The sequence below is a fragment of the Cetorhinus maximus genome, chromosome 21 (genome assembly GCF_964194155.1).
Source record: "Cetorhinus maximus chromosome 21, sCetMax3.hap1.1, whole genome shotgun sequence".
Taxonomy (NCBI): Eukaryota; Metazoa; Chordata; class Chondrichthyes; order Lamniformes; family Cetorhinidae; genus Cetorhinus; species Cetorhinus maximus.
In genome coordinates this window covers 18,044,131-18,058,973 of record NC_135899.1, presented here as the reverse complement: position 1 = coordinate 18,058,973, position 14,843 = coordinate 18,044,131, and the positions used below count along the sequence as shown (strand labels likewise).

The following is a 14,843-nucleotide window of genomic DNA, read 5'->3' as shown; positions in this document are numbered from 1 at the left end:
GCTCAGCGTTTTATTATTAACTCCCATGCTCTTTCATGCTGTAGTTTGTGCCTTGTTTAGTCTGTGTGTGCTGTCGTCAGGCTGTGGTGTGTCAACGCTTGTGTTTTCTCTTTAGGAGAGTATGTCTGAGGAGCAAAGATGTAATACGGCCTCCAAAAATAACTGAGCAACATTATAAAATGGGAAACAAAAACAAAAATACTTGGAAAAACTCAGCAGGTCTGGCAACATCTGCGGATAGGAGCACAGTTAACGTTTCAAGTCCGAATGACCCTTCAACAGAACTAAGTAAAAATAGAAGAGAGGTGAAATATAATCTGGTTTGGGAGGGGGGGTGGGTGGGACAAGAAGAGCTGGATAGAGGGCCAGTGAAAGGTGGAGATAACCAAAAGATGTCACAGACAAAAGGACAAAGAGGTGTTGAAGGTGGTGATATTATCTAAAGGAATGTGCTAATTAAGGGTAGAAAGCAGGACGAGCAGGGTACAGATAGCCCTAGTGGGGTGGGGTGGGGGAAAGGGATCGAAATAGGCTAAAAGGTAGAGATAAAACAATGGATGGAAATACATTTAAAAATAATGGAAATAGGTGGGAAAAGAAAAATCTATATAAATTATTGGAAAAATGGGGGATCGGAAAGGGGGTGGGGATGGAGGAGAGAGTTCTGAACTTCCTTAAACTCCTCTCTCTTCCTCCAAATAAAAGGTGTGGCATACATACAGACTTGAAACGTTAACTGTGTTCCTCTCTGCAGATGCTGTCAGACCTGCTGAGTTTTTCCAGGTATTTTTATTTTTGTTTTGGATTTCCAGCATCCACAGTTTTTTGCTTTTATTTCAGCCATTTGTTGGCCAACACATCCACCCTTGTAACGCACTGCCTTCCCACGCCAACTGGAAAGCAAAAAGGCTCATTACGCCAATTGGAAAAGTTACCCAATCAGCTGATGCTTCACTGTCACCCAAACAGACCTTTTCTCCCAAATTTTCAATTTTTTATATCTGGTAAAGAGAAATGTTCAAAGAAAATAGGAATTTTTTTTAAAGCCCCAATGATTTTGCTCCAGGTCTCACACAGCAGTGTCCTGGAGATTGATTGTCAATTTTGGCGATGGCGTAGTGGTATATTCGCTTGACTAGTAATCCAGAGACCCAGAGTTAATGCTCTGGGGACCCAGGTTCAAATCCCAGGATGGCAGATAGTGGAATAGCTTGAATTCAATAAAAATCTGGAATTAAAAAGTCTAATGATGACCACGAAACCATTGTTATAAAAACCCATCTGGTTCATTAATTCCCTTCAGGGAAGGAAAGCTGGTCTGGCCAACATGTAACTCCACACCCACAGAAATGTGTTTGACTCCTTTAAAATGCATGGGCAGTAATGCTGGCCTAGCCAGCGGCTCCCAAATCCCATGAAGGAATTAAACGAAAAAACAATTTCCCGGAGACTCCAGGTCAATCCTGTAGGGCTGGCAAAACTATTCCTGAACTGTGAGCACGATCCTTCTTAATGTGTCTAAATCGATGCAACAGACAGTGTTAAAACAGTGAGCAATGATACATTGTGATGGTCTTCTTCATGCAGAACCTCATGCCCAGAAATTGTGCTTGTTTTTCAACCAATGAAAGGGCAAATTTAGATCACGCTAGAGAGATTTATTCCTTTTTGCTTGAGTGCCAGTTTGGACCCGGACTTTGGGGCTAGACTGGGTCAGAACTGTAACATTGATGAGCAGAGAAAGGCTTTAACTCTGGACTCGGAGTATTCACATCCCCATCATTCACGATCTCGGATATAAGGCAGAATAATACATTCTAAGAGCGGGAACGATTCCCATGTCATTCTGATACTGTTCTTAACAGGGCTCTGAGTGAGATCGCCCCGAACATGGGGGCTGGTTTGCCCCTTCTGCTCTGCCCTTTCCCCCCCCCAGCCCCCCTGATGGTGCAGATATCTGTGTATGGAATCATGTAACAAATGGACAACTCCTCCATGCCAAGAAGTGGGGGACTTGCTGATGTTTAAAAAGAATGCCACCTATGAAGAGTGACAAGGTTTGGAGACAATAACTAAAATTTAAATGCTCTTACCTTGCAAGACTGGAAACTGCACAAGTCCTGGGTTAGCACAAAGATCCCTCAAGATTATTCACCTGCTGGGCCCTCTGACACTGTCCCATGCCAGGGGGCCCTGTAAAGTGCTGGCTGTGACCTTGCTCCGGGTCACATGACAGCAGACATCCCACCTTCCAGTACTATTTGGGCAGGATTAAAGCCTTTAACACGCCCCTGCTGTTAATGAGTGGCAAGTTGCATATTATTGGGCACATTCCAATGGTGCTCCGGGATGTTGGGATGCCACTGACTTCCCAGTTTTGAAGCCGCCCTCGATGCGCCACCATGTTATTCAGGCCACAGTTGCAGCAATTGAAATTCCACTACTGATAATCCAGCCATTTGAGACAATTAACTGAGTGCATTAATTGACCACAAAGAACTTGGCAACAGAAATAGTTGTGAGTAGAATGTGGAAAGAGGTGAAATTAAAATTTTTGAATCAGAAGAAGCGCCCATGCTGAAATGTATCCAACACACACACAAACACACAAACACCTCTCCTCTCTGGCTGTTTCATGGCTGGTACTCTCCCCCTCCCCCGCCCCTTCAAATCACCTCATTCATTGATATTCTTTATTCTTTTGCAGGATTGCTGTTAATTTCTGGGTCGGATCTTATGTCCTTTGAGACACCAATTCCCACAGGTGGCTGGCTAGCTTCTTCTGCCCTGCCCTGTGGCTCTTCAACTGGGTGAGGCATCTCAATTCCAGTATATGCACATGAATCATTGAATCTGGCAGGCGGGTTCACAAAGTGGCTTAAAAGGACATGTGAGACATAGGGCAGAATGTTGAGGTTGCCGGGGGGATGCGGTGGGCAGGTCCACCGGCTGGGAAACCTCCCGCTGCCAGCCATCGGCCCCCAAACGCAATTTCACGCTGGCTGGCCAATTAGCGCGAAGCCAGCGTAAAAGGCGCGCTGAAAGGCTCAGATTTGCCAGGGTGGGGTGGGCAGGCACGGGAGGAGGGCGAGCGCTGAAGTCTGCGTGGGCACAGGGGAGCGCGGAGTGAAAGCTCCCTTGAAGGCAAAGAGCTGCCTCAGGGAGCTGAAGAATTTTAAACCCTGAAATAAAGATTTGGAAATCCAGAAAAAAATGTCCACACTTCAAACTCCCTCACATGAACATATGGATTACCAAAATTCTGTCCAAACGTTTTTATTTTATTTTAAATTAATATCGGAAATCTCAGCCCGCTTGTGGATGAGGTTTTTGGAAAAATGCAAAGGCCGCCTGGCCGATTCGCCCGCCCGCCAACTGTACCTTCGGCCGGCCAGCGAAAAATCTAAGTTAATTCATACATTAATGGCTTTAATAGGCACCTTAATTGTCGGCGGGCGCGCTCGCCTGCTGACCGAAATATCGCGCGAGTGCATGATGATGTCGGGATGCTCGCCTGACATCATCGCGTGCTATTTCATCCTTGGGCGTGTCGGGCCCGTCCACACACCAAGCGAAAAATCCTGCCCATAGTGTACAAAAGGAAAGAAGCCATGATGCATATTTGTCTGCTTCAGTGTTACGTACAGGAAGGGGGCTTAATCTAAACAGCACTAGTTTCTCCTCTCACCACCTGTCCATAAACAGTAAAGTGCTTTGATTTGTTTCCCTCTTGAAAAGCGGTGGCATATTTCCCAACCCCCTCGATTTTGGTGCGAACTGATTTTCCACTAACGTTCCACGGCAAACTCAAGATAGGATGAACACAAAGGGTTAGTTTAGTTTGCACACACAAAACGTGAAAGCAGGGTTGCAATGTTACTCCACACTCAGACAGTAAAGACTGGGATAGAGAAAAGATTTTATGGTAGAGTGACTACGGAGAAAATAGATATTGTTTCACTTGACTTGCAGCAGGGAGGCAGACTCCTGCTGGCCAGCCTGGATTATGAAATGCAGATGGCCTTTGAACGGCTCTCTTTGAATTTGGGCTGTGCAGCCCACAGGGTGTCATAAATGGATCTTTAGAGATAACAATGTGTGAGTTTCCCTGATACTGCCAGTTACGTCCTTTTGTTCGGAGGTCACAGGCAGGCATAGATTCACTTTGTCCAGTTATAAATTTTTAGAGATAGCAATAAGCATATCTCTATATGATATTTTATTCACAAAATATACAGTGTGAGGTTTTAGTCCTTAACATTTAGTCTCAACTGGAGAATTATGTCCCTTTCTGGGCACTTTTTTTAAGAGAGGGTCCAAGAAAAGATTTACAAGAATGGTTCCAGGGATAAAGGATTTCAGTTGCATGTATAGAATGGAGAGTGCAGGGCTGTTTTCACTAGAGCAGAGAAGGTTGAGAGAATGCGGAGCGGAATGGGATTTGGTGCAAATTAGAACTGGGCAGCAGAGTTTTGGATAAGGTTCAGCTTAAGGAGGATAGAATATGGGAGGCCAGTCAGGAACATGTTGAAATAGTGAAGTCCAGCAGCATCAGAAAAGACACCGATGAGGATTTCAGCTGATAAATTGACAGGGCAGGAATTTCTGGCCCTGCCTGCAGTCGGGATCATCCGGTCCTGCCGAAAGTTGATGGTCTCTCCCGCGAATCTCCCGCAGCGTGTCCTGTCACGATGGGGCCGGAAAATCCCGGCCGCAGAATCATGGGATTGTTGGAGCGTCGAAGGGGGTCAGTTCGCTCATTGTGTCTGTGGAGGCTCTCCGAATGGGCAACTCCCTTGGTGCCATTCTCCTGCCTCCTCCCCGTGACCCTTCACATTCTTCCTTTTCAGATAATTACTTATTTCCCTTGTGAATGCCTCGATTGAACCTGCCTCCGCCAAACTCTCAGGCAGTGCATTCTTATCCTTACCAATCACTGCATTAAAAAAGGTTTTTTTTTATCTCATATCGCTATTGCTTCTTTTGCCATTTACAGATTGAGGCATAGTTGAGTTAGTAATGTGACAGAGGTGGAACTAGATGTCTTAGTGATGGGAAAGCTGTCATAACGAAAGAGGCAGGGACTTGCACATGCCTACATCTAACTTTCAAAATTTCATGAAAACCATTGTCTTTTTATGTTTTAACAACTGGGTTGACATAAACCGAAAGCATTAGGTTTAACTGGCACTACCCATATAAATGTTGGCAGAATATGGATATTAATTGGTGATGCTGTCATTACTAAAGCAGATGCAGAACACTCAACTCAATGTTTAGGTCCAGTTATGAATCTGTGGTAAACAATTGTTAGTCATGGGTCGGGCGGAGTGGGGGGTGGTGGGGGGGTTGGTGGGGAGCGCGGTGATGGTATAGTGGTATTGTCACTGGATTGGTAATCCTGACACCCAGAGTAATACTCAGGGGGACCTAGGTTTGACTTCCACCATGTCAGGTAATTCAATAAATATCTGGAATTATAAGTCCAATGGTGACCATGAAACCATTATTGATTGTTGTTAAAAACCCGTCTGGTTCAGGAAAACCACTGTGCTGTAACTCCAGACCCACAGTAATGTGGTTGACCCTGCTCTCTGACCATGATAGGCAGGTGGGTAATGAATGTTGGTCTAGCCTTTTGGCTAAGATCAAGTGGAGTCAAGCGATGGCTATAACCAGTCGAGCCCCAAACCAAGGGGTACGTAACACCATTAGGGCGGCGGTGAAGGACAGTGAAGGAGGAACACCCATGGATCGTGCCTTCTTCATTAAGAGAATCCTTTTGACGTCATGTAGATTTGAAGCCGTGGAGATCTACTGCCTGCAGGATTTCCCCAGCGTTGGGTACTTTGATGTGACCTTCAAGAATGTTGCTACCTCCGTACAGTTCCTGAAGGACTTCAAGGAGAAGAGAGACCAGCCGCTGATGAGGATGCTGACGGTGGAGCCACTCTTTGCTCTGCTGTTGCAACGGGACCGGGTGAAGACTGTGCACCTCTACAATCCCCACGTCCCTGCCGAGGAAGTTGCCAGGTACGTCGACAAGGTTGGGAGCTGCATCAAGGTTAAAGATACCTTCAGAATTTGGACCTGCAAGCGCCAGGTCAAGGTCATGCTCAAGCCGGATGGTAAAGGAGCCATCCTCCACCCTCCTTCCAGCTTCGCTATCGGGGGTAGCCATGGCTACTTTATCTACGTTGGGCAGCCCAAACTTTGTCACTCGTGCGGCGACGAATTGCAGCGCCATCATTTGCAAGAATTGCAAGAAGGGAGGGCATCAGACAAAGGACTCAAAACAGACTAAGTGCTGCAACCCGTGTGGCGAGGCAGGCCACCTCTACAGGACCTGCCCCAAATGCTGCCTCACTTATGCACAGGCAGCCAAAACCAACGAGGGGAAGCAGATGAAATGCTTAGTGTCACTACTACCAAGGACACTTGCAACCCTCCAACGACCAAGGCCTTCAATGAGAACAGTGGGACAAAGGAGGACACAGCGAGACAAGATGAAGGAAAAGATTGAGGCAGCAGACAGCCAAATGACTGCACTGCCCCCTGAACCTCCCACTCCTCAGCAGAGCGAATCAATGGAGGAGGATGCAGGGGAAAATCAGCAGGGGGAGTGGCAGCTGGTGAAGAGAGCCAAAAAGAAGAAGGGGCTAAGAAGGGACCAAGCCACTTCCCAGACAAATGGCAAGAGGCGTCTCCCATCCGACACGGATGACAAGGGCAGCTGCTCTTTGGACGAAGAAGGGTAAGGGTGGTACATACAAAAGAAACGGCAAAGCTCTAAGGAGTTGGAGGACGAAACACCCTAGCTCCAGAACATTGGACACAATGAGGAGACCAGCACACCCCAACTTTGCCCACAAATTGAAGAGGCCTTCACACCCCAGCCTCAGAAATCTGGGAGCAGTGAAGCGCTCAGTGCACCCCAGCTCTGGGAAGCCGGGAGTGGCAACGTCCCAGAGGGGGAGAGGATCGGAGAGGCTTCTCCAACAGAGAACAATTCAAACCTCGCTCCTTGCATGAACCCTCAGATGCCACCTGAGCGGAACATCTCCAATGGGGTGGTTCAGGACAGTTTCCTCAGCCCATCCAAAGTGAGGCAATTTGTGAACACTATGGGTATGCAGGAGCAGGCCAAAGGTCTGGAACTCTCAAAGACAACAGGTTTGTTAAGCGACTAAATGCTTTAAAATGGGGATAAAGATTGTACCAATAAATGTGCATAGCATTAAATCTATTACACGATGTGTTGCAACCTTGGATTACCTTGCCAAGGTCAAACCTGACCTGCTGTTTCTACAGGAGTGTGCGATACCGCACCTCAGCTCCTACAGGCAATGGTCACGATGGTGGTCCCATGGGCCATCGATCTAGTCGGGAGGAAATGACTCTCGTTCCTCTGGCCTAGGTATTCTGCTGCGGGGAGGCAACTTCACCGTCTCTGAGGTTAAGGAGGTGGTGGGCGGGCACCTCCTTGTAGCAGATGTAATGTACAAGAATGCTCCGCTCCTGTTAATTAACGTGTTCGCCCCAGCACAAAAGGGCGAGCAGTTGGCGTTCTTTCAGCAGCTCCCACTGCTGCTGGCAACCTCCAGGACGGTCATTCTGGGCGGTGACTTCAACTGCATCATCGACGCGGCTGGACGATCTGGCAGAACCGACAGCAAATTGGGCGCTACGTCCAGATCCCTGATGAAAACAGTTAAGGATGCCAAGCTGCACAACGCCTTCAGCAACCCTGCAGACAGAGCGCAGCGTAGATACACTTGGTTGAGGCCAGACGGGTCCATCCGTTCCAGGATAGACTTCCTGTTTGTGTCCCGTGCATTCGCAGTCAGATCCACCGATGTCAAGCCGGTGTTCTTCTCTGACCACTGCCTCCTACTGGCTGACTGTCATTTGCAGGAAGACCAGAGGGTTGGCAGGAGGACATGGAAGCTGATGTGCAATCACTGACCCCAGAGAACTTTGAGGAACTCAAGAGGGATTACAAAGGTTGGAGAACCATGAAACCCCTCTTTGAGTCCCTGACACACTGGTGGGAAGCGATAAAGGAAAACATCAAGAGGTTTTTCATCTTCAAAGATGTCCAGAAAGCTAGAAAGGAACAGAGGGAAATGTCCCGACTCCAGAAAAACATGCAGAACCCTGCTCTGGCTGTGGTCGATGGGGGTCGATATCAAGGAGAAACTCCAAGAGGTAAAGAGCCAGCAAGCCTCGCTCTTTGCATCGAAGGCCTCCAAGATCCTCTTCCATTCCAGAGTCCGCTCCGTGGAGCAGGATGAGACATGCTCATATTTCTTCTTCCAAAAGGTACAAGAAGAGAGCTCTGTGATCAGCAGCCTGAAGGAAGAAGACAGCCCAGTAAAGTCATCACAGTCTGACATTTTGAGGATCAGCAAATCCTTTTATGCCAGATTGTATGACGTGAAGCCCACAGACAGAACGGCCTCCCAGTCCTTTCTGTCCTCTATCATGGAGGTCTTAGACGACAGTACACAGGAGAGCCTGGACAAACCGCTAACTTCTGATGAACTGACTAAGGCCCTCAAGTCCTTCAAGAGGAGTAAGACTCCTGGAAGCGGCGGCTTGCTGGCTGAGTTGTATTCGGCTCTGTGGGACTGGATCGGCCCAGACCTGCTAGAAGTGTACGAGAGTATGCTCCTGGCCGGCAGCATGTCAGAATCCATGAGAAAAGGCATCAAATCCCACATTTACAAGCAGAAGGGGGAAAGGGAGGAAATTAGAAATTGGTGACCCAATTCACTGTTGAATGTGGACTATAAGATTCTGTCCAAGGTCATCGCCAATCGGGTCACGTCTGCTCTGGAGTTGGTGACCCATCCTGACCAGTCTTGCGCTGTGCCCAGCAGGAAGATCTCTGACAGCCTTGCGCTACTCAGGGATACGTTTGCCTATGTGCAGGACAGGGATGTGGACACCTGCCTCATCAGCCTGGATCAGGAGAAGGCCTTTGAAAGAATATCGCACACCTACATGGTGGATGTGCTGTCCAAATTGGGGTTTAGATCTGCAACTGGATCAAACTTCTCTACACTAATATCAGTAGTGCACTCTTGATCCATGGGTGGGAATCAGATAGCTTTCCAATTAAATCTGGAGTCAGGCAGGGGTGCCCTCTCTCTCCTGTTCTGTTTGTGCGTTGCATAGACCCCTTTGCTGAGTCCATCAGGAAGGATCCGGGTATAAGAGGAGTGATAATCCCAGGCAGTGGAGGCACTCAGGTCAAAGCCTCCCTGTACATGGACGATGTCGCCATCTTCTGCTCGGATCTGCTGTCGGTGCGCAGACTGATAAAAATCTGCGACCAGTTTGAACTGGCCTGGGGAGCCAAGGTAAATTGTGGGAAGAGTGAGGCCATGTTCTTTGGGAACTGGGCTGACTGATCCTTTGTCCCCTTCACCGTCAGGTTAGACGGCCTGAAGGTGCTGGGGATTTGTTTCAGGGGGGCATGGGTTAGAAACTGGAAGGAGCGAGTGTCTCTGGTGGAAAGAAAACTGGACATGTGTGAACGACGCTCCCTCTCCATTGCGGGTAAGAACCTGGTCATCAGGTGTGAAGCACTCTCGCTATTGATGTATGTGGCACAGGTCTGGCCCATTCCTCACTCCTGCGCGATGGCGATCACCCGAGCCATCTTTTGCTTTACCTGGAGGTTGAAAATGGATCATGTCTGCAGGGACGCGATGTACAAGCGTCTAGATAAAGGGGGAAAAAAAGGTGCCCAACATCGCCCTCATCCTGATGCCAACCTTTGTGTGTGGGTGCATTAAGCTGTGCGTAGACCCTCAGTATGCAAACGCCAAGTGTCACTATGTGCTGAGGTTCTACCTATCCCCGGTCTTGCGAAGGATAGGTCTGGCCACGCTGCCGCAGAACGCTCCAAGTAGTTGAACCATGCTGTACCACCTGTCCCTCATGGAAAAATTTATGCAGAGAAACACCTTTGACCACAAGTCCATCAGGCAGTGGTCGGCATGTAACATCTTAGAGGTACTGCGGGAAAAGGAGATGGTAGATCATGTGGGAAGGTTCCCCGAGCAGACTGTCAAAGTCATTTGGCAGAAAGCCTCATCGCCAGAACTTTCCAACAAGCACCAAGATGTAGCTTGGCTGGTGGTGAGAAAGGCCCTCCCCCTCAGATCCTTCTAGCATGCCTGGAGTCTCACCTGCTCTGCACCTTGCCTTCGAGATGGCTGTGGTGGGGAAGAGACCGTTGTTCACCTTCTTGTGGAATTTGCCATTGCAAAGAAGATCTGGACAGAGATACAGTGGTTTTTGTCGAGGTTCATCCCGAGCAGTGCTGTGACAAAGTACTCTATGCTCTACGGGCTGTTCCCAGGGACACACACCGAGACAAATATCAACTGCAGCTGGTGGATCATCTACTCGGTGAAAGACGCTCTTTGGTCTGCCCAAAACTTGTTGGTCTTCCACTGCATCAATAATTGTATTGAAGCACCTCAGAGTGCAACATGATGTATGTTGATAACTTCAATACCATTGCATTGTCTGACTGTCTGTAATGACCATATTGAAATGTCTGTATTATTCAGTGATTGTATTGAAGCACCTCGTGATCCATGTGTAACAGTTGAACATGATTACACTTTTTGTGTTGGCCATTTTGAAATGTGTTGTAATGTTCTTCCAAATAATTTATGAATAAAGTATATTTTTCAAAAAAAAAGTTGACGCCCACATCTCACGAACGAATCAGAAAAGCTCCTCCCCTTGCTTTGTCGTAGCCGGAGTCCGGGATGTGTGAGTGTGTTTGTTGTTTTTCCTGACTCCTCCATTGTGTGCAGCTTTCAACCCAACAACCTCACTGGAGCAATTCAGCTGCCAATCCGATCATCTGGGCTCTGGAATTATTTATTCGGAAGGCTTAGAAAATTACACAGGGCGCTGTCAAACCACGGAAGTGTTTCCTGAATGTTGTGTTGCAGCTGTTGTTTCCTGATCCAGGCCAAAGGGAGCTGAAGAGGATTTAAAGAGTTGGTTCGAGACTCGCTCTGCACAGAAGTGGTTGGATTGAAAGATTTTAAAGCGCCTGGCACCGTGCCCCGGTGAACCCTGCCTTTTAAGATTTTTTTTAGCGGATTCGTTTGGCTGGATGAAGTACCGATTCCCTCTTTCCGTTCTGCCCTTCGCCGCCCTCCTCCTCATGCAGCTTCTCGACCACCTCAGCATCTGGTCCCTCGGTGAAGTTGGTGAGGAACTGACTGGGGGTGGGAAAGAGGCAGAGGCAGAGCCTGGGAAAGCGGGGCTGGGGGCGGAAGGTGGGTCGGGAAGGTGAGCCGGGTCCCGGGAGTTGGTCACATCCCTCTGCAGAGAGACACAGCAGAGCAGAGGAATTTTTTGCTGGGATATTCTAGCTTTCTAGATGCGGCTGTTACACCAAGAGTTAATAAGCCGCCTGGCATGTGTATCAAGTAAGGTTTGCGCCACTTTCTCTTTAACTTGGGTTGGAAATTCCCCAGCAGCTGGGGGATTTTACTGCCCCGCCCCCTTGGCGTGCAACACCATCCGAAGCACAAAGTTAGTTTTTACACGTATGCTCAGGACACCCAGCTCTGCCTCTCTTCACTCCTCCACTGTTGCTAAATTGTCAGACTGCTTATCCAGAATGGATGAGTAGAAATTTCCTCTCTCTCCCCCCGGCAACAGCCTGTGACTGAAGTAGGCTGTTTGCGCCCTTGGTGTAATGCTTGACCCTGAGAGGAACTCCTGACCTCTCAGTCACTCCATCACTGACACCGCCGATTTCCGCCTCTGTAACATCGCCTGACTCGGTCTCCGCCTCTTGTTCATCTGCTGCTGAAATCCTCATTCATGTCTTTGTAGCCTCCAGATTTGCCTATTTCAAAAGACCCCTGCCTGGTCTCTCTCATTCCAGCTACTGTCAGCACCGAGGGCATCCAATGCTCTGCTGTCCGTGTCCTTAGATGTACCAAGTCCTGTTCCCCTGTCACCCCTGTACTCTCTGACTTACGTGGGCTGCCAGCCATGCAATACCTTGATTTTAAAATTCTCACCCTTGTTTTCTAATCCCTCCAAGGCCCCACCATTCCCTATCTCTATAATCTCCTCCAGCCCCGCAACCCTCCGAGGTATCTGCTCTGATCCGATTCCAGACTCTTGTACATCCCTGATTTGAATCACTGATGGCTGATCCTTCCTGCACCTCTCACTTTTCTCCTTTAAGACACTCCCTAAACCTACCTCTTTGCCTAAGCTTTTGGCCATCTGCCCTTTTATGTCCTTATGTGGCTCTTTGTGTGTGTGTGTGTGTGTGTTTTTGTTTTTTTATCTGTGTGCATTTAAAACCCTCCCTGCAATTTAGACGGAGATGAGCTAGCTTTTCCAGGAGATGAGGCACACGGCTCCTCAGAGCAGCCATGAACCTTGTGGGAACCCCAGCTTGGAGTCAGGGCCCAAATAAATAATCAGGCATTCAACATGCCTTTTGCGGGGAAAAAAAATGCCCCCTTCTCATAAAACATTTATTCAACCACAGCCAGTGAAATTCCCATTGAAGAAATACTTAACCTTGTCCAAATATACACACGGGCATTGAAAACCTACTTCAAAGAAAGATTACGTTAGTACAAGGTAATAAAACTTTCAATCAACCAAAGCTAGCAGCCCCCTTTGCAAATGTGTCCACAGCCCCTCATGGGGTAGTGGTTCCTGGAGCTCAGCTAAGAATTTATAATGAGTCCATCTGGAAAAAACAGATGTTCAGTCTGCTTCTGTTGATAAAGATGCCAGGTGACCTTCTTATGAATGCTTGGCTGAGTTCCAAAATGAATAATGGACTCAGCCCAGCAGGGGGCTGTTTGCATCGCTATTGCTAGCTTTGTTTGATGGACAGTTTTAATATATTGTAAAAACTTGAAGCATTTCAGTGTCTTGTGTATTCGTTTGGAAAAGATTCATAGTTTCCTCAATGGGAATTTCCCATGTTTGATTGAGAAGGTAGGAAGGGCAATGCTTTTCAAGGGGATTTTTGAGTAGCTGTTTTTTTTTTCATTTCATGAGGATCTCAAAGACTTGCCAATGTTGTTATATAGCTCATTGGTTGTGTACTTAGTGCATACTGGGTGAGTGGGCATGGAAAGGGCATGGGAATATGAGGGGGCACAGAGAGGGAATGGGAGATATGGCATGGCATGGGGGCTGGCTTAAGGGTTTAAAGGCCTGACAACCACAAATTAAACTGGGCCAATGCCCCAGTAAATAGAGGCGGGACTTCTAACCTGCTGACCTTGCCATGCGCCTGCCTCTGTAGCCACCTTGAACATGTCTGTGAAGGTGGCAGGCCCACCTCCAGTCCACTTCCGCCCCCCCGACATGAAAATAGGGAGGGCATGCGGACAGGCTCCTCCAGGATGTAAAGGTTTGCAGAGCTAGAACATTTCACTTCTACCTTCCCCTCAACAACTACTTGCATCCGTACAGCACCTTATCATGTTAAAACCTCACATGGTGCTTCATGTGATCCTTATCAAACAGAATTTAACACTGAGCCACAAAAGGAGATATTAAAACAGACTTGGTGAAATAGGTAGTGTTCAAGTGTTCTCGTACAGGAGGTAGAGAGGTTTATGGAGAATTTCAGAGCTTGGAACCCAGGAAATTACAGCTGCTAATGGTAGGGGAAGGATTTTTAAAATTGTTTTCATTTATGGGATTTGAGTGTCACTAGCTAGGCCAGCATTTATTGCCCATCCCGTATTGCCCTTGAGAAGGTGGTGGTAAGCCACCTTCTTGAACCGCTGCAGTCCATGTGGTGTAGGAGCACCAACAATGCTGTCAGGGAGGAAGTTCCAGGATTTTGACCCAGCAACAGTGTAAGAATGGCGATATAATTCCAAGTCAGGATGGTGTGTGGCTTGGAAGGGAACTTGCAGGTGGTGGTGTTCCCATGCATCTGCTGCTCTTGCCCTTCCAGGTGGTAGAGGTCACGAGTTTGGAAGGTGCTATCTGGGGAGTTGCGGGAGTGTATCTTGTAGATGGTACACACTGCTGCCACTGTGTGTCGGTAACGCAGTGAGTGAATGTTTAATGTGGTGGATGGGTGTCAGTTAAGCAGACTGCTTTGTCCTGGGTGGTGTCGAGCTTCTTGAGTGTTGTGGGAGCTGCACTCATCTAGGCAAGGGCAGATTATTCCATCACACTCCTGCCTTGTGCCTTGCAGATGGTGGACAGTCTTTTCCGAGTTAGGAGGTGAGTTACTCGCTGCAGAATTCGCAGCTTTCAACCTGTCTTGTAGCCACGGTATTTGTATGACTGTTCCAGTTCAGTTTCCGGTCAATGGTAACCCCTAGGATGTTGACAGTGAAGAATTCAGCATATGCAAGAGGCTAGAATTAGAGGAAAGTTGGTGTTTTCAAAGCGATAGACTTGGAGGAAGTTAGAGTTAGAGGAGGTTAGAGATGAGGAGGGTGGTGCCATGGAAGTATTTGATCGCAAGGAAGCACAAGGTAACAGGGGGAGACCATTCCCAAATGAGAACACTTGTTCCCACTATTCAGTTAGACCATGACTGATCCGAACCTTAACTCCATCTACCTGCCTTGGTTCCCTCACCATTAATACTCTTGCCTAATGAAATCTGTCAATCGCAGTTTTGAAGTTTTCAATTGATCTTGAGTTTTAACAGCCTTTTTTGGGAGGGGAAAGTACTAGATTTCCACTAGCCTTCTTGTGAAGAGGTGTTTCCTGACATCACCCCTTAGCGGCCTGGATCCAATTCAATGGTTTGCCCTCTGGTTATGAACTGTCCTACCAGAGGAAATAGGATAGAT

The 14,843-nt window shown here is 47.8% G+C and overlaps 1 protein-coding gene across 4 annotated transcripts in view; it reads left to right on the top strand.

Annotated features, from left to right (window-relative positions):
- The first annotated feature begins 10,913 nt into the window (after nucleotides 1-10,913).
- The window catches only part of LOC144695715 (hepatic and glial cell adhesion molecule-like), a 34,137-nt gene continuing 30,207 nt past the window's right edge, over nucleotides 10,914-14,843 (top strand). For 3 of the 4 annotated variants that reach the window (XM_078566674.1, XM_078566672.1, XM_078566673.1), the window contains exon 1: nucleotides 10,914-11,243. In XM_078566674.1, the coding sequence (XP_078422800.1) occupies nucleotides 11,147-11,243 (97 nt within the window). In that variant the 5' untranslated portion in view covers nucleotides 10,914-11,146. Of the gene's footprint in view, nucleotides 11,244-14,011; nucleotides 14,263-14,843 lie in introns of those variants that run through there. The other variant, XM_078566675.1, reaches the window with a different exon arrangement.